At 39.9% G+C, this 24199-nt stretch overlaps 1 protein-coding gene across 15 annotated transcripts in view; it reads right to left on the minus strand.

Moving 5' to 3' along the window:
- The window catches only part of RBM6 (RNA binding motif protein 6), an 89647-nt gene that overhangs the window by 39693 nt on the left and 25755 nt on the right, over positions 1 to 24199 (minus strand). For 9 of the 15 annotated variants that reach the window (XM_086367946.1, XM_086367944.1, XM_086367951.1 and 6 more), the window contains one exon: positions 11567 to 11640. The exons of the other annotated variants lie outside the window; for them this stretch is intronic. In XM_086367946.1, the coding sequence (XP_086224072.1) occupies positions 11567 to 11640 (74 nt within the window). The remainder of the gene's footprint in view (positions 1 to 11566; positions 11641 to 24199) is intronic. 15 annotated transcript variants of the gene reach the window in all.

Genomic DNA, 24199 nt, shown 5'->3' on the forward strand with positions numbered 1-24199 from the left:
CAAGAGTCTCCTACCAAGTGAAGTAAGTTAGAGAAGGAAAGTATCATATGATATCCCTTATATGTGGAATCTAAAAAGAAATGATACAAATGAACTTGCTTACAAAACTGACTCACAGACTTAGAAAAATTAGCTTATGGCTCCCAGAAGGGAAGGGATAGTTAGGGAGTTTGGGAAGGTCATGTACATACTGCTATATTCAAAATGGATAACCAATAAAGACCTACTGTATAGCACATGGAACTTGGTTCAATGTTATGTGCCAATGTGGATGGGAGGGGAGTCTGGGGGAGAATGAATACATGTATGTGTATGGCTGAGTCCCTTCGCTCTTCACCTGAAACTACCACAACATTGTTAATCAGCTGTACCTCAAAACAAAATAAAAAGCTTGGAGTTTGGGGAAAAAAAAAAAATGCCAGCTCTCTCATGGGGGAAAACATTTGTTCTTTTTGTATTGTTTTTAAAGACCTTCAAAAACCTTAGAGTGTGCAGGAGTGCAAGATTTGAATCTGGCCCTATTTCCCATCCTCCAAATCTAAACCCCAAGCTCAGTCCTGCCCAGCAGCGAACCCTCTTGGAAGCACAGACAACATATCTTAAGCCCTTATCACCTTACAAAGCAACCACTCAACCCACCAAAACTACATATTACTCTCTCCAACCAAAGAGTACCTCCAACCACCAAGTTAGGGAGTGTGATAGGGAGGTTAAATTCAGTGATGCCTCTTCAAGAGAAAAGTGTAAATCACTCAGTTGTGACTCTTTGCAACCCTATAGACTGCAGCCCGCCAGGCTCTTCTGTTCATGGAATTCTCCAGTTAAGAACAGTGGAGTGGGTTGCCATGCCCTTCTCCAGGGGATCTTCCCAACCCAGGGGATTGAACCTGGGTCTCTGGCATTGTGGACGGATTCTTTACCATCTGAGCCACCAGGGAAACATTCAAAAATCTCTGCATTCAAATTTGGTAAAATGTTAACATTTGAGGAATCTGGGTACAAAGCACACAGGAATTCTTCGTATTATTTTTGCAACTTATCTTTAAGTCTGAAATAATTTTATTTCTAATTTAAATGTATCCCTGAATAGGAATCTTAACGATTATGGTTGCATGACTTGGTAAATTTATTAAAAATTACTGAATTATACATTTAAAATGGATGAATTTTATGATACTTAAATTACGAAAATAATAATTTTTTTCCTTCAAAGAAAAAAAAGGACCTCTGTATTCCTCTGGTACTAGAGGTCAAAGACGACAGCCACAGTGTCAATATTGCCAAAAGGAAGCCTCTGAGAAAGATATATATATATACAGGGAGGGCATAGCCTCACCAGTGATTTGGCCTTCTCTACCCCCACACCTCAATTTTGAGCTTTGGTTAACAATTCCAGGAAACGAAGAAAGATCCACATTGGTACCTACAAAGCATCTAGTTAAAGGAATATCACCTTAAAAAAAAAATTTCCAAATGGCCTTTTGGGGTTTTTTTTTTTTACATGGCTTGCGGGATCTTAGTTCCTGGACCAGGGAACGAACTCGCATCCTCGGCAGTGAAAAATGCCAAGTCCTAACCACTGGACCACCAAGGAATTCCCTTTCCCTTTATTTCTGTGTGGATACTAAAAAGAAAGCCCACTTGACTGTATTGAGCAACTACTGTGCACAAGCCTAACAGCCACTTCAAATGTGGCTTGTTACCAATTGAATCCATCACCTTTCAGACTTTAAGTTTAAATGTTCTTCTATGGTATGTAGATACCGTTAACAAAGAAATTCTTCATACATTTTAAGATCAAAGTTTTAAATCTCTAGCTTTCAGACAAACTGACACACTACTTTTTTTGGGGGGGTGGGTAAGTGAATCCGTATTTTATTTTAGACCTGGATTCATTTCTATCGGGCTGGGAGCCTGAACTAATTTCCAAGCAAATTTTAAAGACTTTTTAAAAAACTTCATACACCATAAAATTCACTCTTTCATAGGACCTTGTACAATTCAACGAGTTTTAGTATATTCACAAGGTTGGTCAACCATCACCACCATCTAATACTAGAACCCTTTTACCACCTCAAAAAGAGACCCCATTACCCATTAGCAGTCACTCACTCTTCCCTCTTGCTTTCCCCCTCTTTAAGTGCCTGGTAACCAATTATCACTATGCCAAAGCCTTTGACTGTGTGGATCACTATAAACTGTGGAAAATTCTGAAAGAGATGGGAATACCAGACCACCAGACCTGCCTCTTGAGAAACCTATATGCAGGTCAGAGAGCAACAGTTAAAACTGGCCATGGAACAACAGACTGGTTCCAAATAGGAAAAGGAGTATGTCAAGGCTGTATATTGTCACCCTGCTTATTTAACTTATATGCAGAGTACATCATGAGAAATGCTGGGCTGGAAGAAGGACAAGCTGGAATCAAGATTGCCAGGAGAAATATCAATAACCTCAGATATGCAGACAACACAACCCTTATGGCAGAAAGTGAAGAGAAACTAAGAAGCTTCTTGATGAAAGTGAAAGAGAAGAGTGAAAAAGTTGGCTTAAACCTCAACATTCAGAAAACTAACATCATGGCATCCGGTCCCATCACTTCATGGCAAATAGATGGGGAAACAGTGGAAACAGTGTCAGACTTTATTTTTCTGCGCTCCAAAATCACTGCAAATGGTGATCGCAGCCATGAAATTAAAAGACGCTTACTCCTTGGAAGGAAAGTTATCACCAACCTAGATAGCATATTCAAAAGCAGAGACATTACTTTGCCAACAAAGGTCCATCTAGTCAAGGCTATGGTTTTTCCAGTAGTCATGTATGGATGTGAGAGTTGGACTGTGAAGAAAGCTGAGCGCGGAAGAACTGATGCTTTTGAACTGTGGTGTTGGAGAAGACTCTTGAGAGTCCCTTGGACTGCAAGGAGATCCAACCAGTCAATCCTAAAGGAGATCAGTCCTGCGTGTTCACTGGAAGGACTGATGCTGAAGCTGAAACTCCAATACTTTGGCCACCTCATGCGAAGAGTTGACTTATTGGAAAAGATCCTGATGCTGGGAAGGATTGGGGGCAGGAGGAGAAGGGGACGACAGAGGATGAGATGGCTGAATGGCATCACTGACTCAATGGACATGAGTTTGTGTAGGCTCCGGGAGTTGGTGACGGACAGGGAGGCCTGGCATGCTGCGATGATTCATGGTGTTGCAAAGAGTCGGACACGACTGAGTGATCGAACTAAACCAATTATCTACTTTCCATGATAACACTTCTTTTTCTTCTTTATATTTTCCTTTGGAAACAGCATTTATACAGACAAAATACAAATTTCATTTGGTCATAGATTCTAGTAAAATAAAATTAGTATACAAAATTAGCACCACTAATGTCACCATATGAAATTAAAGATAATTATTAACTTGGATGTTTATCCATGACTACCAAAGTCACATCAATACTCTTAACAAGAAATGTGTATATATTATATATAATACATATTAAATAGGTACATATTTATGTATCTAGCTCACATACAAATGAGCGAGATGGTAGAATGACAACATCTGAACCCTTAGCCCTGTGGAGAATGAAACACAAAGATGCATAATAACCTCCAAGGTCAACTTGAGTGAAGAAGACACCTAATAAACATTTGATGCCAGCTGCAGCCTAAGTGAGTCAGTCCTATGCAAAACTACCAGCATTGCTAGATTCAGAAATAAGGCTTTCCACTGTGGGATGCTGGGATGGCCATGGTCCTCTGCCCTCACATGCCTGTGCACTTGTCCCTCAGATGCTGTCATGACAGGTGCTACCCAGCTTCTTTTACTTTCAGTCCAGACACCCAAGTTTCACGGAAGAGACACTGGACAACAGCACCGCACGAACTGGCTGTCAATGAACTGGCTGCCACTCAAAGCAATGCTACTTTTTAGGCATCTCTGAGTCCCAGGAGGTGGATTAGCAGCCAAGAGAAAGCCAGGCAACCAAGTACAGTTCAGTGTTATAGAATCACTCTGTACTACTGAATATGTACCAGGTGCTTCACATACATTACATGTTGAAATCTCACAACAGCTCTGAGGTACGTACTGTGATTATTCCTCCATTTTATGGACAAGGAAAACAAAACAGCTAGGAAGTGATGAAGCTGGAATCTTAAACCTATCTGTGCTCCTAACACTATGCTGTCTGGAGGTTTACAAAGTCATAAACCAAAGCTGTAACCAAGACCACAGACAGTCTGTGCCTCTGTGCAATCCCTGAACTACATAATTAGAATTATACATATTCTGCTTTTTTTTTTCAGTAACTGTCTTCAATCAAGTTCCAAAATTAGCACTTTGCACAATCTCATTTTTATAAAAAAGTCAAACATCAACTAAAATTACAAGCTGAATGAAATAGGACAACGTCAAAGTACAAGGTTAAAACATACATGCACATTTCCAATTTAGAACAAATCAGGAACTAAATTACTTCAATTCACAGAAATGAACCATGAAATATGTATAACAAAAATAATTATAAACTTCCTCATAGGAGATACATTAGAAATTCCCCTTAAAACTGCCAAATGATAAGTGTTTACTTCTCAAATTCAAGAACACTAAATTGAATCCAATTTAGAGCACCTTTTACAATAATTGAAGAAAGTCTGAGATATGGCAACGCCAGGGGCTAGTTATAAGAGTTTAGGGTTTTCAAGTCACAGGCTAGATTTCCATTGTGGTCTAACTTTACTTCATACTCCACGGAAGGTACGTTTCTTGCCCTTTCTCTCGAGAGAACTGGTGATCTGAACATTGAGGCAGTAGAAACTCTTAGAGAGACCTGGAAGCAATATGCTGAAAATCAGTCCCAGTCAACAGGCTAAATAAGAAGCATTGCTGATGTAAAAACAATCCCCTGGGCACTGCCCCCAAATCCTTTTTTAACCATATATGCCATGAAGCCAAGACTGGAGTTGCTGCAACTTCAGGACTTTCTTGTTCCAGTCAGATGAGAAGCTGTCGTGTTAATAACAAATAAACACTCAATGTTCACGCATGCCAGGCTCAGTTCTAACCACCTTACAGGCATTAACTCATTCAATTCCTAGAAGGATGAGAGGACACTAAGACACAGAGATGTTGTGTTAGGCCACTTGCCCAAGTTACACAGTAGAAGGTGACAAGAGCTGGGAAACAACCCCAAGCAGTCTGCCTCCGTGTATTTACCCACTGAGCAGGTCAGATGGAGAAGAGTCCATGTATTTAACTACTACGATATATTGCTTGGTGCCCAGCCAAGACTCAAATTACTGGACAGATAACCAAACTGCATAATCAGATCACCAATCCTTAAAATCATTTTTGATTTTCCTGAATACCCCAACTCTTCAAAGAGGGAGAATCTTCAATAATTGTCAATTTACAAAAGAATGACATGACTCAAGCCACAAGTTATACAGCTGAGTTCTGGCCAGAATGCCACATTCTTTTCAGTGAAATAGTTTTAGCATGAGGGTTTAGGCAACATCACAGCCTTGCAGGAATTTATAAAGACTCTTATTTTTTTGTTACCTGGAAAGCACACAATTTAAGTATTAAAATGTTTCATACAATATTGCTACCAACCTAAAGAAGATTTTTAAAAAAAAACTGGGTTTTTGCTCATTTTTTCCATCATGGTCTCAGAACAGTCTTCCCATCCCCCAAAACTAAGCTTTTCCCATTCATCTCATTTCAGGGAACAGATTCCACTTAAGATTTGGCTTCCTTCACATACCTTCAGAAATACCCTGGCTATTCTGGTATCTACAAAAGCTCAAACTCTCTTAAGTTTGTTGACACAAAAAAACACTCATAAAACTTCATGTATTCTACAGCCTTCATCCCACGTACGAGCATAAGCCAGCGTCTTAAGGAATTTTCATGTTAGATGATAACAGCATTCTTTTCCTTGCACTTTATAAAATCAGGCTGATACTGTCATGTAGCCAAGTCATCTCTGGCTAAAGAAGGCCACTGATGCTAGGAAAGTTGAGTAAAAACTCCAGAAATAACTTCTCCCAGAGCCCTGTAAGGGCATTTTAGTGACTGGTTGGTTGAACAGAAATAGTCAACAAACATCAACCTGCAAATTTGAGAGAATAAAATGCTGCAGACCAAATGACAACGGTTTGAGAGTGCAAGTATAACTGGGCAACCACTGACACAGATATTCTACCACAATGCTTCTTACTCACCTCCCCAGGTCCCAGTGCAATGGCACACACAGGAGGTAACAGTAACCCTCAATCCCCAGGGACCTGGACAATAAAGAAAGCCAAGGGCATATGATACTGCTAGAAATACCTTTCCCGGGGGGGATGGTATAAAATGCTCTGCTCCTCAGTGTTTGCTGGCTTTCCAGTTCTCCTACACAGAGATGGTAGGAGTTGACAGAACTCTGCGGGAAGTTATTTTCTAGACAGATGGCTGTTGGCTAAGAGCTGCCCTGATAAGTCCCCTTGGCCACCATGCTCAGTATTGCTGCAGAGCATCCTGTTAGTTTGACGTTTCCATTAAGGCACTGGGAAAGAGCTGGAGCGGCCTCAGTCATCATCCTGAACCTCACTACGTACACATACCCAACAATACCTGAGAAAGCAAGCTAGCAGAAGGCTTCTTTATCCCCTTCCCCCAGACCTGTAAGTATCAGTCTATGAAAAATAAGACACTTCACACTGAGTCAGATAGCAAAGAGTTATAAAAAATTCAATCCAAATCATCTCATAGAAACCTCCTCAGAAACACACATACAGACTGCTCAGAGGTGCCCTGAAGATAGTGACTCAGAATCCATACTGATTTGGTCTATAAGCAAAACTTGGAAGGAAGGAGAAGAGATGAATAGACATCTTTTACAAACACTTCCTCCTAACCCTAAGGACTTCTTCCCCCACAGTCTTATGGCTCTCATAAGATTTTGAACTGCTATGTCACTGGGAGCTTAATCCACATCTATTACCTTAAAGAATATCCATATATGAAATTTTTTTCCCAAAATATGGTTGGAAATTATTTGACATGAAGAAGAGGAAGAGGAGGATGAGATGACAGTCTAGTTGCAAATGCTTACTAGATACCAGACACTATGGTTAAGTATTCTGTATACATTATTCACCAAGAGTCACTACTCAAATGCCAAGTTATTCTTCAAGTTTCCCTAACCACTTCATCTAAAACTGCCCTCATATGCATTCTCTTAATACCCTGCTTCAGTATCTTTATAGCATTTAGCACTATCATATATTATTTTAAATTTGTCTACTTGTGCATGCTCTGACTTCTATAACTAAAACAGAAGTTATATGTGTCTTGTTTACTGCAGCGTTTCCAGCATCCAGAAAGGTACTTGCTACACAGCAGGCACTCGTGAACTCAAGATTTCATTGAATCTGCTCCAGAGTCCCCTGAGGTACAAGTAACAGAGGGAACTGAAGCCAAGGGAGATTAAGCAATTTGCCAGAGACAACCCAGCTAGGAAGTAACATTATCTGACCACAGAAGCTACACTCTTCTTTTTCTTATAGAAATGATTTGTACACATCTGAATCATGGTGAAATGAAAATGAAAGTCACTCAGTCATGTCTGACTCTTGGGATTCTCTAGGCCAGAATACTGGAGTAGGTAGCCTTTCCCATCTCCAGGGGATATTCCCAACCCAGGGATCAAGCCCAGGTCTCCCACATTGCAAGCGGATTCTTTACCAACTGAGCTATCAGGGAAGCCCTGAGTTGTGGTAAAGGTTATTTAAAAAAAGATACTGATCGTATCATGAAGTCTAAGCAGTTCAGTGAGAAGACTCTACTACATGGCAGTATTAGCAGGGTGACCTCTGCCCATGACTAGGGGAGAATAAAAATCTAGGAAATGGGATCATCTGGATAAGAACATCAGTTCAGTTCATTTCAGTTCAGTCGCTCAGTCGTGTCCGACTCTTTGCAACCCCATGAATCACAGCACACCAGGCCTCCTTGTCCATCACCAACTCCCGGAGTTCACTCAAACTCATGTCCATTGAGTCGGTGATGCCATCCAGCCATCTCATCCTCTGTCGTCCCCTTCTCCTCCTGCCCCCAATCCCTCCCAGCATCAGGCTCTTTTCCAATGAGTCAACTCTTCGCATCAGATGGCCAAAGTATTGGAGTTTCAGCTTCAACATCACTCCTTCCAATGATCACCCAGGACTGATCTCCTTGAGAATGGACTGGTTGGATCTCCTTGCAGTCCAAGGGACTCTCAACAGTCTTCTCCAACACCACAGTTCAAAAGCATCAGTTCTTTGGTGCTCAGCTTTCTTCACAGTCCAACTCTTACATCCATACATGACTACTGGAAAAACCATAGCCTTGACTAGACGGACCTTTGTCGGCAAAGTAATATCTCTGCTTTTCAATATGTTTTCTAGGTTGGTCATAACTTTCCTGCTAAGGAGTAAGCGTCTTTTAATTTCCTGGCTGCAATCACCATCTGCAGTGATTTTGGAGCCCCCCAAAACAAAGTCTGACACTGTTTCCACTGTTTCCCTATCTATTTCCCATGAAGTGATGGGACCAGATGCCATAATCTTAGTTTTCTGAATGTTGAGCTTTAAGCCAACTTTTTCACTCTCCTCTTTCACTTTCATCAAGAGGCTTTTTAGTTCCTCTTCACTTTCTGCCATAAGCGTGGTGTCATCAGCATATCTGAGGTTATTGATATTTCTCCTGGCAATCTTGATTCCAGCTTGTGCTTCTTCCAGCCCAGCATTTCTCATGATGTACTCTGCATATAAGTTAAATAAGCAGGGTGACAATATACAGCCTTGACGTACTCCTTTTCCTATTTGGAACCAGTCTGTTGTTCCATGGCCAGTTTTAACTGCTGCTTCCTGACCTGCATGTAGGTTTCTCAAGAGGCAGGTCAGATGGTCTAGTATTCCCATCTCTTTCAGAATTTTTCCACAGTTTATAGTGATCCACACAGTCAAAGGCTTTGGCATAATGAATAAAGCAGAAATAGATGTTTTTCTGGAACTCTCTTGCTTTTTTGATGCTCGTCCAAGGTAAGGAGCAGCAGCTGTGCTTTGCTGGAGCAGCCATGAAGAGATACCCCACGTCCAAGGTAAGAGAAACCCTAGTAAGACGGTAGGTGTTGTGAGAGGCATCAGAGGGCAGACGCACAAACCATAATCACAGGATAAGAACATAGCAATGTCTTATTAAGAAATAACTCTAGTGAACACTGAAAATGTTACCAGACAGAAATTTGGAGTTTGTCTGAGAGGACACTCTGCTGCTGCTGCTGCTGCGTCGCTTCAGTCGTGTCCGACTCTGTGCGACCCCATAGACAGCAGCCAACCAGGCTTCCCGTCCCTGGGATTCTCCAGGCAAGAACACTGGAGTGGGTTGCCATTTCCTTCTCCAATGCATGAAAGTGAAAAGTGAAAGTGAAGTCGCTCAGTCGTGTCCGACTCTAGCAACCCTATGAACTGCAGCCCACCAGGCTCCTCCGTCCATGGGATTCTCCAGGCAAAAGTACTGCAGTGGGGTGCCATTGCCTCTATGCAATTCATAAATACTATATAATCTCTGTCATCTTTCTTAGTCTGAGATTATAAGCTCTTAGAAGACAGAGCCTATCTCTTACTTATTCTCCTGCACAGAGTAATGTATGGTACCCTAAGCGTGAGGATGGCTACCCATCAAAACAATCTATTTCATTTAAAAAATTCTGGCCTTGCTCTTGTTTTATTCTGGTGTACCATTCACTGGGCAAGGGTCATTAATGCAGGATCTAGGAGTCCTAACAGTGTTCAAAGAATGTGTAAGAAGGGTGGGGGGAGAGATGTCTATAGGCCTCACCCACTTGACACAGCTTATGTAAATGAACATTTTTCCAGATGTGGCTCTAACAGAAATCCAGCATAAGGATAATCCTTATTTTTAAAGAAGCCTACCCTAGTTTTACATGACATCACTCTTTAGGAGGCTGGATACTTTAGATAGATAGGATTTTGGGTAGGGATAGAGGGAAGAGGCAGTTAAGACACAATATTGTTATTTTTTCAGATTAATCAGCTATGATAAAAAGCAACACCCCTCTAAGAGAAACACACAGTTGGGAGAATGGCACAAAAGAAATGGCAACTGCTATGGCTTGCCAGTTCTGTTTCTACCACTCACAGTATTTAGCACAGTGGTAAAGGATTTAAAAGTTACTCACTGATAGAAACAAAATACTTATGGGTTCTCAAATTAGCACAGATTGTTAGAATGGAATCAACCGTAAGTATACAGACTAGAACTTTTATTCTTCTCTCCAAATATTGGCAGGTAGCATTTTCTGGCACATAATTAGCATCTGTTAAATGACTAGCTCAATGATGGACACTGAACAAATCAAACAAGAACTCTGTCAAGGGGATACAGCCTTAATCCACTTATTGTCTAAGGATCTAGAAGTATTTACATCACTAACAACAGGAACAGATACATCAGGTTTCTTCTAATTACTTCTTGATCCCAAAAGATTTAGTTATGTCATCCTCATTGACATAAGGGGAGAATATGGTCAAAGAAGGGAAAAAGTGAAGTGTAATGAGCCATGCTGAATGGAACAAAGCTGATGAGAGGGCATTAGGCTATGAAAGAGGAAGAGTTCTCATGCAATACTAGTATGCCCTGGCAGAGCCTTCTTTTAAGATTCTGGGTACATCACAATCACAGTGTTAAGCACAGGCAGTGGGTATGTAAAAATCAAATTATATCACTAAGCTTCTTTCTCCCACTTCACAGATGGAGGAACTAAGACATCACAATGAAAACAACTTTCCCAAGGAAGTATGACGACAAGAAGAATTCTACCCATTTCATATTCCCCCCCAAAACTATCAAGCAGGGTTCAGTTAAAGACCCAGATGATAGTCCTATGTGGCAAGCTAAATACATCTAGGTGTTTCAAACATAAGGTAAGTACAGATTTCAATTCACCAGCTCAAACTATAATGCAGCTAGGAACTCGAGTACGGAACTCCAATTTGTAAAGAACAATGATGAATGCAGAAGACCCCTACAATCAACCGGTCTCTTCTCCCCAGCGGCCCTCTTGCAAAAGTAGCACATGCAGGCAGGACCTGACTGCCACAGGACTTGCCATTGGTAGTCTTCACCCGAGGTCTGGGTACAAGTACTGACCTAAAATTCCTGTGCCAGGAAGTTCCTTGAGATCACAGACAGGCAAGGATCGTTTTTTTGCATCTGGATCCCAAGCTCAGTCACACTCTGAAGGGAAGAACTCCAGACCTGTCATTTTTTTCCACCTACTGTCTTTGGAAAATGATCCAATGACAACTGAATGCGTTTCTAAAATACACTCTGTGCCCATTAAATTTACTAGAGAAACTTCCTCAGCCTCTTTTAAAGTTTCTCTTGGTTGGAATGTGGAATGCTCTAAGTATAGATTTCTGGTACCTTTCCAAAGTTTGATCATTTGAAGCCCTCCCTCCCAACTCATGAAAAATATATCCTTTCAGCATCATTTGACCGAAGTATAAAGCAACCTGGTTGGCCTCCATGCATCCGATGGCATCTTCCAAGAGTGAAAACTCCACGCAGACATAGCCATAGTCGTAACCTGGGGACAGCATTTAAATACAGACGGGAGTGGTGTTAGTGCCTTGAAAACACAAAAGACACACTTAAATCCCCTGTTTCCGAACCCCTTAAACACAAGCCCTCCCAATGGCCCCTCCCTCCCAAGCAGAAAAAAGTACTGCTACCCCAAACAGAAAAAAGTACTGAAGGAAAAGTCTGGATGTTTCTGGATTTAGAGAGTCATTCCAAAATGGCCTTTTCTATTAACCAAGAAGATCCTCTGCCCTCTTTAGCACTGATGATCTGGTGAGGGTATCCCAGAATTGGGTAATCCCACAGAAAGTTCAAAGGGGGACCCGAAACATTGTAACCACAGGCTGAGTCTTCTGGAAAAACAAAGTCAATAAGAATAGGAAAGTATCTGGAAAAAAAAACAATGTATCCCAAAACAGGAAGGAGAAGCAATTATCCAAAAGCTATGCTAATAGTCACCACTTTTCAAGCAGAAACCACCTTCAAAGACTGAAGTGCTGACAGACTGAGGCAACTATTCTGTTTGGACACCACAGGAAGCTTCTGGTTGGCAGGGGACAGACCATATCAGGTCGTCTTTTTTTTTTTCCTTGTTTCAACTCAAGTCATAAACCAGCTAAAATCTTTATGAAAGGAAGAAGGTGTAAAAGCATAAATAAGTACAAACAGCTGGGTCCAAAATTGTGCTTATGCACAAAGCTCAGGTAGGCTGGGGAGAGACAGGAGTTGTTAGTAATCAATACATGTTAAAGAATCAAACATACCATCAGACTACAAGACTCTTCACCTTTTTCCTGAAAACAGTCATCGTGGACACTCATGACCCATGAAACAGGAAGTCATGGGATTTACAAATCGATACACTCTAATACTAACCCATCCTATAATTTCCTTGATACTGCCACCATATGACTACAATACGCCTGTTAATGCAATGCTCCTCAAATGGCTTCCATACTTCCTCTACTGCCTCACAGGATAAAGAAGCTCATCTTTAGGAGTGACACTGTGCAGATGCAACAGCAAGAAAAAGACGTGATATGTTCAGATGAGAAATAAAACTCAGGGAAAGAGAAACCACGTGAAACCTAGGTCAATTCTGAGCACAAAGTATATATAATAATAGGAAACTGGTATCATTGGATCAAGGTAATAAAGGCCACACACACACACACACACACAAAGCCAATAAAACTAGGGCAATAGAAAATAGAACTTAAAAACAGGCCAAATTTGGTGAAATGGGTTGGATTCCTTGTCACAAGAAATGAATAGCCTGAAATGTTTTATTATGACAGCAAAGCTGTGACTTTAGGTTTGTTAAATACTTCAAGTTCATTACAAAATGTTACAATGGTGCAATTTGATTCTTGCTTTGCATTTTGGGAAATAACCAGGAAGAAAAGAAAGCTACTAGAAATCTCAGCACCACCATCCATGGACAGAGACTTTCTACCTGTATTTTACAGCTTTGACCAACACAAACTAGAACTCCTAAAATCTCTATTTAAACTTACCACAACAAAATCAGTTTCCTCTGATTAGTAACTATTTGAATAAATGAAACTAAGTTAAAAAGAAACAGTATATGCATTTGTCTATATCCTATTCTAACAGCAGAAATTGTTTTGTTATGTAATTCCTTTCAAGTGGACTTTCTTAAATTCAGTGACCATCTCACACATAAAACACTCTGCTTTTTATAAAGGGCTCTGAATGTTCTTGGGAAACACTGCAGAATAGAAGCAACTAAGGTGCGTTTTCTCATGAAGTTATCTACTGTAAACATTCAAATGCATGTCCACAATCAGAAAGGGGCAGCCGTGGAACAAGCATTCTCTCAAGTGTGTTGATTACCTCAACAGAACATTATCAAAAGAGTATCCACGTGTGTGGAAAGCAAACCCTCTTCATAGCTACCAAAATGAAAAACACAGAGAACTGACACCAAATTGGTCTAGTCCTGAGTCTCCTTTCTGTTCTTAAAAAAGTAACTACAGTGGCCCAGAGGAGCACACAGAATCTGTGTATAGAAAAAGAAAGGGTTCATGACAACACAGTTTGCTCAAGGACAGACTTTGATAATAATGTCACTGGAAGGAAAAGATAGTCTAGAGGAGACATAAGGGATATCTAATAGCACCTCTATACAATCCTGAGATACTCCATGTTGACAATGTACTTTAGATATAGTATTAAATTCACAAGTCCAACACTCAAATTCCTCTGCCTGAAACTTTGGCTGTTAGACAAAAACAGAAATTTAGTTTAGGGAATTTCCTGGTAGTCCAGTGGTTAAGATTCAGCACTCTTACTGCTAGGATCTGGGTTCAATCCCAGAGAGAACCAAGATTCTGTAAGCAGTGTAGTACAGTCAAAAGAGAAAGAAGAAAAAATATTTAATACTTAAAATTTTAAAAATAAATAAAAACTTAAAAGTACCCAATCTTGATCCAAGTCACTTTGTGTGTCCAAGACTCATAGTTGTACTAGAGGATTTTCATAAACTGCCAAAACCTGTGATGATACCAAGTAATACACACTCAGCCCTTCTTGGTACAAAGCTGTATTCTAAACATTTTACATATATAGTTAATCCTCACAAGACTATCATATAACATAAAGATTATTAACTTCATTTTACCCATCAAGGGGAAGCAGTCAAAGAAAGAATAAGTAATCTGCTCAAAATCATCTCAATGGTAAGCAGCAATACAAAGTTTCAAACCCTGGCAGTCCAGACTGAAACGAGTGCTATTAATCACTGCACTGTATTAAGTTAACCTGACTTCTAAACTCTACGGAGCCCAATTACAGAAAGGATCCCACAAGTCTGAGCACAGATAAGACTATGCCTATGGTTAAGAAATACTAAAATTTGAGCACAACAGATATTCTGAAATGTCTATGGCAGAACCATTATTGTAAGTGGGCCCGAGTGTGCAAGTTACAAGGCATTCACTCTCTTGAATTGAATATAATGGCTATCAAAATTCTTTTGAAAAGACAAAAAACCCAAAAGTCCTGTTGTGAATGATGATTATAAAAATTACAATGTAAGATACTTGATCTAGTATGTTGAAATATAGTATTTTAAGAACTTTAAAAATGAAACCAATTATATATTATAAACTGTGTACAGAAAAAAGGACTGGAATTAAATACAATGAAGTTGCATCTAACTCAGAGGTTAGAGACCAAAGTCTGCATAGGAGATGAAAACCAAGCTCTGCTGATATACTCGAACACCTGAAGGTGAAGAACATACCATCTCTCAATATAGGTTAAGTCCAGCACTGACAGTTTTTCCTCCAGCGTAGTAAGAGATCACTTTTCTTTTGGCTGCCACCAGATGAAGAGGTTGGCTTGCGTGTAAGGGCCATAATGTATGAAAAGCATATCACTTTAAATGACAGAATCACAGCCAGAACAGTGAATGCTCACACTCAGAGGAAACTGGAGAGACCACTTGAAGCCACAGCCAGGTCACACCCCCACCTCTCTTGCTCACTCCATGAGAGGGAAGATGGGGTCCGTGTGGGGCAAGGGAGAGGGGTTGAGCAAGCACAGGTGAATATACACAAATTTGAAAATAATGTAATGTGACACAACTGTACATGAAAATGTTTGCAGTGGTTGTATTGTTATATTGAGATAATTGGGATTTTTTTTTCTTTAGTTTACAAATGTAATTTTACAATTCACAGAAAAGTTCTAGTAGACAAAGATGACGCTCTACTTGGAGACCTAACTGTTCTGAAGACCACCAACCAATCTTACATTCAGAATTGCTAGGAACCATCTGGAATCATCAAGATGGTAAACTCAGTGTTAACAACCCCACAGACAGATTCTGACTTAGAAAGAGTAATAAAGTCTCTATCATCTTTTCCTCCTCAGTCACATGCTGGGAAGAAATTTGGTGGGCTGGTGGGTTTTTGTGGCTTATTTAGATGACTATTAAAAAGCATATCTTACTCCATTTTCTAACCTAAATGTATATATTTCTCATAGAAATGTAAATGCTTCTTAGATTTTTTTTCAATGCTGAGACGGATGAGAACAAAGCAAAGGAAAGAAATCTATAAAGGTAACATTAAATTTTCAGTTCTTTCCATCTTCATTAACCATGTGATTGCCTGTTACCCCAAAAAGTATCTGTGATAAAAGCTAACAGGTGCTTAGGGGAAAGCGAGATACAGAAAACAAAGCCCTGATAAGTAATATCCAAACCCAGAATTAATTCTTTAGTCTCTGCCCCTAGAAAAGTTGACTCAGTGATGCTAGCAAACATAGCTCTTGACCATTCAAGACAACTCTTAGTCTAAACCAAGCCCAACTTTCCTAATACTTATACACCAAGATTTTGAATTATGCAAATGAGATGAGCAGCCCTATATTCAAACTGATCTAGAAAAACCCAACTAAACATTAACAAGTCCAGTTGAATTGCCCATTAGGAGAGTACTGGTTGACTAGGAAGCAGCCCAGAATGTACATAACTATGAAATGTAAAAGAGAATCAAGATTTTAAAGAACATAGGCAGAGGGGGAAAGAAATTTTTAAAATGTTATCTGGTATCTTTGAGGAAAAAGAAAACACAGGGATTTCCCCCTGTAAACAAGGAGTATTCTTTCTGTGGAAATGAAGCATTATGAATATAAAAAGCAACATGAAAAATCTTAATAGAAATTGAAGAGGACTTAGTTTTATCGGTCTGTCTTTCCTAATTCCACTCTACTGGGAATACAGGTATTTAGAAGAAAAGTAAAATATTATCAGGTTAGAGATGTTACTAAGCCAAACAAAACTGATCCAGATGTCTGAACTCCCATCAAAGCAAGTAATGTGACAGAGAAGGCTTACATGAACGTTTCCAACAGGTACTTTGCTCTCCGTTAAAATCTCAGATTTATTTGAGTATGTACCTGCAGCTTTCATTAGGAAAATATCTAATGTATATGTCAAACTACAATCTGGGAAGAATGAAACTGGCCCACATGAAATCCATCACTTTGACATCTTAAAGCACTTTCAATTCTCTCCCCTTCAACCATGCATATAAGGAGTGTTGGTTTATAATAAAACACATAAAACAAGGGAGATATGCACTGATGATCACTTGCTAAATTTTTGAAAACTGCATATGGTTCAGTATTTTATCTAGCTTTCCATATACACCAACTGGTTATTTTTGATATATAGATATTTTTTTTTGGTTTGTATCTTCAAGTAGTTTTCAAAATCCAAAATCAATCTTAGGGTCACTTCATCCTGATGATGGTTCTGCGGGCCCAGCTTGACAGTTCTTAGAAAATTATCACCTTTATTCAACTCACTTCAATTCCACTGACATTAACAATACTATGTGAGTACAAAGGAGGGCGTGCCCTGGCCCTCAGAGAGCTGAGTCTAATGGAGGAGTTATGACAAGTAGATAAGCATAGATCATCTCAAAATGCTACCTAAGTCAAAAAAGGGAACATCTATTCTTTTTTTTTTAAACTATAATTGACAAACAACATTATGTTACTTTTGGGATACAACATGATGATCTGATGTATGCATATACTGCAAAAAGATTTCAGTAAGTTTAGTCAACATTCATCAACACGCATAGTTACAATTTTTTTTTTTCTTGTAATGGGAACTTTAAAAATCAACTCTTATATTGTAAAGTAATTAGCCTCCAATTAAAATAAATAAATTAAAAAAAAGATCAACTCTTAAGCAACCTTCAAATACACAATAAGGTACAATTAACTATAGTCACAACCCTGTATGTTAGATCCCCAGGAATTTCTTTTTATCTGGCAATAACTACTCTTTATAGAGCCAATGATCTAGTTCAAATTTTGTTCACTTCAAAACAAACAAAAAAACCTACAGAGTAACCATCAGGAATAGGAATAAGATCTGCTCATGCCACTACCACTGCCACCACCCCCTCCCCAAGCTTAGGACACTCTAACCTACCCCCGCTCCAAGCTAAGGACACTCTAACCTGGCAGGAATGGCAAAAGGATCACCCGAGTGAAGCAGCATCAATGCTGAAGCAAACTGCCCATGCAGAGATGATTCCAGACTAAGTGCGGAGGGTCTTTTCACCTGGCAGGCAATGGCACTCATCAATGCCACATTACTTGTAATGAGTATCATCCCCGAAGCACACACAAGAAAGTAATTTCTATAGTTCTGTACATAAGCAGGAAACTATAGCTAATTCACCATTCGCTCTCAGGCAAGACATTTTTCTGGGCCTGGGTTATCTCATATGCCAGGTACCAACGGTGGTTAACTCTTTTCTAGGGTGGTTTCAGGGGTGCATGAGATAATGCATGTTAGTACTCCTGTGCTTCTATTACAAAGCACTATTAGGGACTTACCTGGTAGCTCAGCTGGTAAAGAATCCGCCTGCAATGCAGGAGACCCCGGTTCAATCCCTGGGTTGGGAAGATCCCCTGAAGAAGGGATAAGCTACCCACTCCAGTTTTCTTGGGCTTCCCTGGTGGCTCAGACAGTAACAAATCCGTCTGCAATGCATGAGACCTGGGTTCGATCCCTGGTTGGGAAGATGCCCTGTGGAAGGAACAGCTACCCACTCCAGTATTCTGCCCTGGAGAATTCCATGGACAGAGGAGCCTGGCAGTCCATGGGGTCGCAAACAGTAGGGCACGACTGAGCAACTTTCACTACTCACTATTAGGGACTAAAGATGAGACAGTTGCCCCTGTTGGTGCTCAGTCACTAAGCTGTGTCCAACTCTTTGCAACTCCATGGACTGCAGCACGTCAGGCTTCCCTGTCCTTCACTATCTCCCAAAGTTTGCTCAAATTCATGTCCACTGAGTCGGTGATATTATCTAACCATCCCATCCTCTTGCCACCCTCTTCTCCTTTTGCCTTCAATCTTTCCCAGCATCAGGGGCTTTTCCAATGAGTTGGCTCTTCCCATCAGGTGGCCAAAATACTGAAGCTTCAGCAACAGTCCTTCCAATGAACATTCAGGGTTGATTTCAGCTGCCTCTGTGTTGCTGCTAAAATTTTAAAGGGGTGAATTTCCTCACTGACATCCAGTGTATACTAAAAACATATCTGATTTTCCCACAGGTACAAAGGTATTTTTATTTTGACTGGGAAGGAAAAATATGGCCCCCACTGCCTTGGTCCTAGTACAAAAAGGATAATTCACCAATGTCCCAAGGGGCTCTGGGAACATTCCACAAAGATAATGTCTTCCTAGCTGGAAGCTGTTCAGGATGACAGCAGATCACACTAGCCCAGCCACTCACCTATTCCAAAGTGAACTAGTTATCTACAGAAGTTATTAGACAACTGGCATGCTATGACACTCATGCTGACCAGAACACGAGCCTAGGTCATCTCTGACCTATAATAGAGAACTAATGCCCAACTAAAGGCAGCAGGTACCAGCCAGAGGTAGCTGTAGAATTTCCATCTGTGGTATCATAGAAAGATACTGGTCTTTGTTCCAGTTTCCTAACACAGAGCTCCTAAAACTCTGGGAATTTCCTGAGTGTAAGAGTGATGAGTCTTTTGTCTTAATGAGATGACTCTTGGTGGGCTCCTAGATAGCTTCAGGATGGCAACCAGTCAATAGAAAACCAAGACTTCATTAGAAGCATGGAACTTTCAGCCTCATTCCCTAACTTCCAGGGAATGGAAAAGGGAGTGGTAATTGGGTCAATCACCAATGGCAAATGAGTTAATCAATAATGTCTACATAATGGAACTGCCTAAAAACCTCTAAATCATAAGATTTGGAAAGCTTCCAGGTTGGTGAATGTATCTAAATTATAGGAGGGTGGTACACCCCAACTTCATGGGACAGAGGCTCTTACTCTTAGAACCCTTCCAGACCAAAGTATCTATCTATCTCTTCACCTGCTCCTTTATAATAAACTGATTATTAATCTGAGTCTTGTGAGCCATTCTAGTCAATTATCAAACCTGAAGAGGGTGCTGGATTATGGGAACCTCCAACAGAAGTATGGGTAACCTGTGATTGGTATCTGAAGGCACAGCTGTGGGACTGAGGCCTTAAACCTGGAGTCTGATGTCAACTCTGGGTAGTTAGTGTTGGAACTGGATTGAGTTATAGTTATCCACTTAGTGCCAGAACTGATTGATGTTAGGGCTTCCCTCGTAGCTCAGTTGGTAAAGAATCCACCTGCAATGCAGAAGACCCTGGTTCGATTCCTGGGTCAGGAAGATATGCTGCAGAAGCAATAGTCTACCCACGCCAGTCTTCCTGGGCTTCCCTTGTGGATCAGCTGGTAAAGAATCTGCCTGCAATGCAGCAGACGTGGGTTTGATCTCTAGGTTGGGAAGATCTCTTGGAGAAGGGAAAGGTTACCCACTCCAGTATTCTGGCCTGGAGAATTCCACGGGCTGTATAGTCCATGGGGTCGCAAAGAGTCGGACACAACTGAACGCCTTTCACATAGGAGGAGGAAATAAAATCTCTCATCATCTCTCTGCCTGTATGACACAGAGGCATACACTGATTTCTGCTGACATCATTCCAGAACACGTTAAGACCTCCATTTCTCAATTCACATGAGGTTTGTCCCCTATGTCAAGTTCAACTGCAAATACCACTGTAATCAGCTAACTTACTGGCAGCACTTGTCCTCCATGCACCCGTTGCAAAATATGAGACTACTCTTAGTTAAGGTTTACCAAAGCTTTTCATCAGATTTGCTTGTACACTGTCAAACATATTTATTGTCTGATAAACCAGGTGAGCATGTTCTAGGACTTGATATTGATCTGAAAGCTAAAATGAAAATTTTTAATTTTCTAACAAATATAGAAGTACTTATACAAACGGAACAGAAAACTTGACTCCCTCAACATAACACCACTGCATAGTTTTAGAAACTAAAGTCAAGTCCGTCAGAATTTCTGATAAAAATTTCTTGAGAGGATCTACTCATTCAGAATATTACTTCCAGAGTTAGCACTAATACTTTCAGGTTGAAGAAACACATCACAAACTGAACTAACACTTTCAGGCTGAAGAAACACATCACAAATATTATTTAACCTCCAATTCACACATAACCTCACACATTGCTGCCAGGAATTTTTGTAGCTTGAAGTGTGAGATAAGATAACATTAGGACTATTGTAAAGTAATTAGCCTCCAATTACAATAAATAAATTTGTATTTTTTTAAAAAAGATAACAGGACTAATGTTTTTTTCTTTGATTTGGAGAAAAGCAATCGCAGAAAATAATGTGACATAAATTCAATTGCAAGGTTATCAGGAAAAACCTAATGAAGCTTAAGCTTCACTCATTAAGCAATGATTTTCCTACCCTGTCACCATCACTCAGGTACATTTCATTCATTTTTTAAAATGTTATCTAAACAAGGTCCTAAAGGTCCTACTGAATAGCACAGGGGACTATATTCAATATATGATAAACCATAATGGAAAAGAATATTAAAAAAAGAATGGCTATGTGTATAACTTTACACATTTGTCACTTTGCTGGAAAGCAGGTTGGCACAACATTGTAAATCCATTATTACTTCAATTAAAATAAATTTTTAAAAAATGAGGGCAGGAGGAGAAGGGGGCAACAGAGGATGAGATGGCTGGATGGCACCAATGACTCAACGGACATTCGACTGAGCAAACTCTGGGAGGTAGTGAAAGACAGGGAAGCCTGCTGTGCTGCAGTCCATGAGGAGGCAAAGAGTCAGACACAACCTAGCGACTGAACAACAACAAAGTACTCCAGATCATTTTAAAACTCCCTGAAGGCACAGCAGCCCTTTCTTAGTAAGAAATAGAGACATTTCTCCCATACCAAAATTGGAACAACCAAGGCCTCCAAGGTCTCCAAACTTAAAGGCCTCCAAAGGTCTCCTGTACAGAAAACAGCTCCTCTCTGGGAATTTACAAATTCTTACAACTCAACTACATTTTTAGAGGTTGAAAATATTCTTTTTTAAAAAATATGCATTGGAATGGAGGTATAACGAGACTTCCAGAGAACACACAAAAAAGTCAGGTCTATTTGTACACATTTTTCTCTATTTCTTGTCTGATCATTTCCTATAATACTCATGAAAAGTTGATTAATTTCATTTCTCTGACACTCAGAGGATGTCTCTTTATTTGATCTCTCTGACCAGTCATTACCGTCAAGCATTCACCGAGCTGAATAAGGATGTTCTCTTACATAACCATAGCCACAGTAGTACCAACTTCAGTGAATTTAACACTGATTCACCACTAATACAATCAATATACAAAACAGTTCCATCATGCCCGTCAATTCACTCAAGCTTCCATCTTACAGTCAACTCCTCCCCCAATACCTTGGCACCACTATTTTCTATTCTTGTCATTTTTCTTTTCTAGAACGTCATATAAATAGGATCATACAGTATGGAGTCTTTTTTTTTTTTTGGAGTCTTTTTTAAAATTATGATCAAATACACAAAACATAAAGTGTACAATTCAGTGACATTAAGTACATTCACCATGTTATGCAACCACCACCACTATCTAGTTCCAGAAGAACATTTTCATCACCCCCAAAAGGAAATCCCATATCCATTAAGCAGTCACTCCCCATTTCCCTCTTCTCCAGCCCCTGACAACCACCAAACTACCCAATCCACCTTCTGTCTCTATGGATAGGGCTATTCTGGATATTTCACATGAATGGAAGCAGACAATACTGTGGTCTTTTGCGCCTCACTTCTTTCACTGAGCATAAAGTTTTCAAGGGTCATCCAGGTTGTAGCATGTATCGGTACTTTGTTTCTTTTTACTGCAGTATATAGCCTTTTGAGCCCAGTTTCACTTAACACAATGTCTCTGAGATCCACCCATCTTGCTTTGTGCATGCAATACCTGCATGCATAGTATCATCATTTTTACTGCTGAGTAGTATTCCATAGTATGTATATACCAGAGTTTGTTTGCCCAGTTACCAAAAGACATTTCATTGTTGATACTTCCCGAGAAATGTAATCATATAAGTCAAGGTATTTTACAATTAATAGGGCTACTATTGTATCTGCACTTGGCAACAGAAAAATTCAAATGTATGCAACAGGTATAGGTTCATTATCCATTATCTGAAATTCCAAAATCTAAATATCTCCTAAGTGTCAAGTTTTTCAGTAAATTTTCTGTGAAGTCACTTGGAGATACATCTTGACCTATACTATAGTCTCTTTATAGTCTTTCTTAAGTCTTCTTAGTGAGAATATTCATTTTCTACAGAAATAGTTTATCTTATACACATTCCACTGGGGGATATAATTCACATATAAGCTATTGGACCACATCACCTTTCTATAATCAGAAAAATTCATAAATTCATCTGACCCCACAGATTTGGATAAAAGTTGTGGCCCTGTACTTACACAGTTCTAAATGAGACAAAAATTAAGCTGATAACTACTGGAGTCAGTGAAGAGGCATTAAGCTTTTCTCTGTTACAGACTAGCTCCCTAATACACCAACTACAAGGATGAACATTACCCCACAACCCCCCTCTTATGAACAACATCCAACCTACATGGTCTTTGCAGGTTATCCTAACCTAAAAACTTGATGGCTGTTTATAAAAGACACCATTTCTACGGAAATTCAGGCATACTTTTTGAACAGGTAAATGTTAAAGTTCTCAGAACATCTGACTGTCTCAAGATATGTTCTTCAGCACTCAGGAAGAGTGCACTGCTGTAAAACCTAAAGTAACCTGTAGTGCCATGGGGTCTCCTCACTTGAAAGGAGACCACAGGGGCTCTCCAAATACATTATTCCATATACATCGCATTATTCATTCCATGCATACTGGGAACTCATCTGGGCTAGGCAGAGAGTCAAGAACTGGGGAAACAGGAGGGAACAAGTCAAACAAGGCTCCTACTGTCACGAAGCTAACTCTCCAATGAGAGGAATAAAACACACAAAACCACTGAGAAAAATATCTAACTGATAACTCCTACGATGACAAAAATACGATATAAAATGACTGAGGAATGATTTTAGATTGGATGGTGACTCAAGGCCTCTGAGAGTTGAAACTGACGCCAAGAACTAAACCCCCAAAGAAAATGAGAATCAGAGAGAAGAGCAGTGCAAAGGCTGTGACAAAGCAATAAGTCCATATGGTCAAGGATGAGAGAAGGCTCAGGATGGCTAGAGCATGGTTAAGAAAGGTAAAGAGTGTATGTAATGAGGTCAGACAAAAAGCCAAGGGCAGGCTCATGCAGGACTGTATTAAGTCAGAACAAGAAGTTGGGAGTTTCTTCCAATTGAGATGGAAAGGTGTTAAAGGGTTTTAGGGAGAGGAATAACACAACATGACTGATAATTTCAAAAGCTTATTCTACTTGCCATACAGTGATACAATACGGATAACATGGGACTGGTAATCCAATCCTTTCAGTTCTTTCATTTTAAAAAGTATATATACGTGTGTGTGTGTGTGTGTGTGTGTGTGTGTGTGTGTTTGTGAGCTTCTATAAATATGGTGTGTGTGTGTGTGTGTGCACGCGCACATGTGCA

The sequence above is a fragment of the Bos grunniens genome, chromosome 22 (genome assembly GCF_055505025.1).
Source record: "Bos grunniens cultivar Pamir isolate PY7600 chromosome 22, Bosgru_T2T1.0, whole genome shotgun sequence".
Taxonomy (NCBI): domain Eukaryota; kingdom Metazoa; phylum Chordata; class Mammalia; order Artiodactyla; family Bovidae; genus Bos; species Bos grunniens.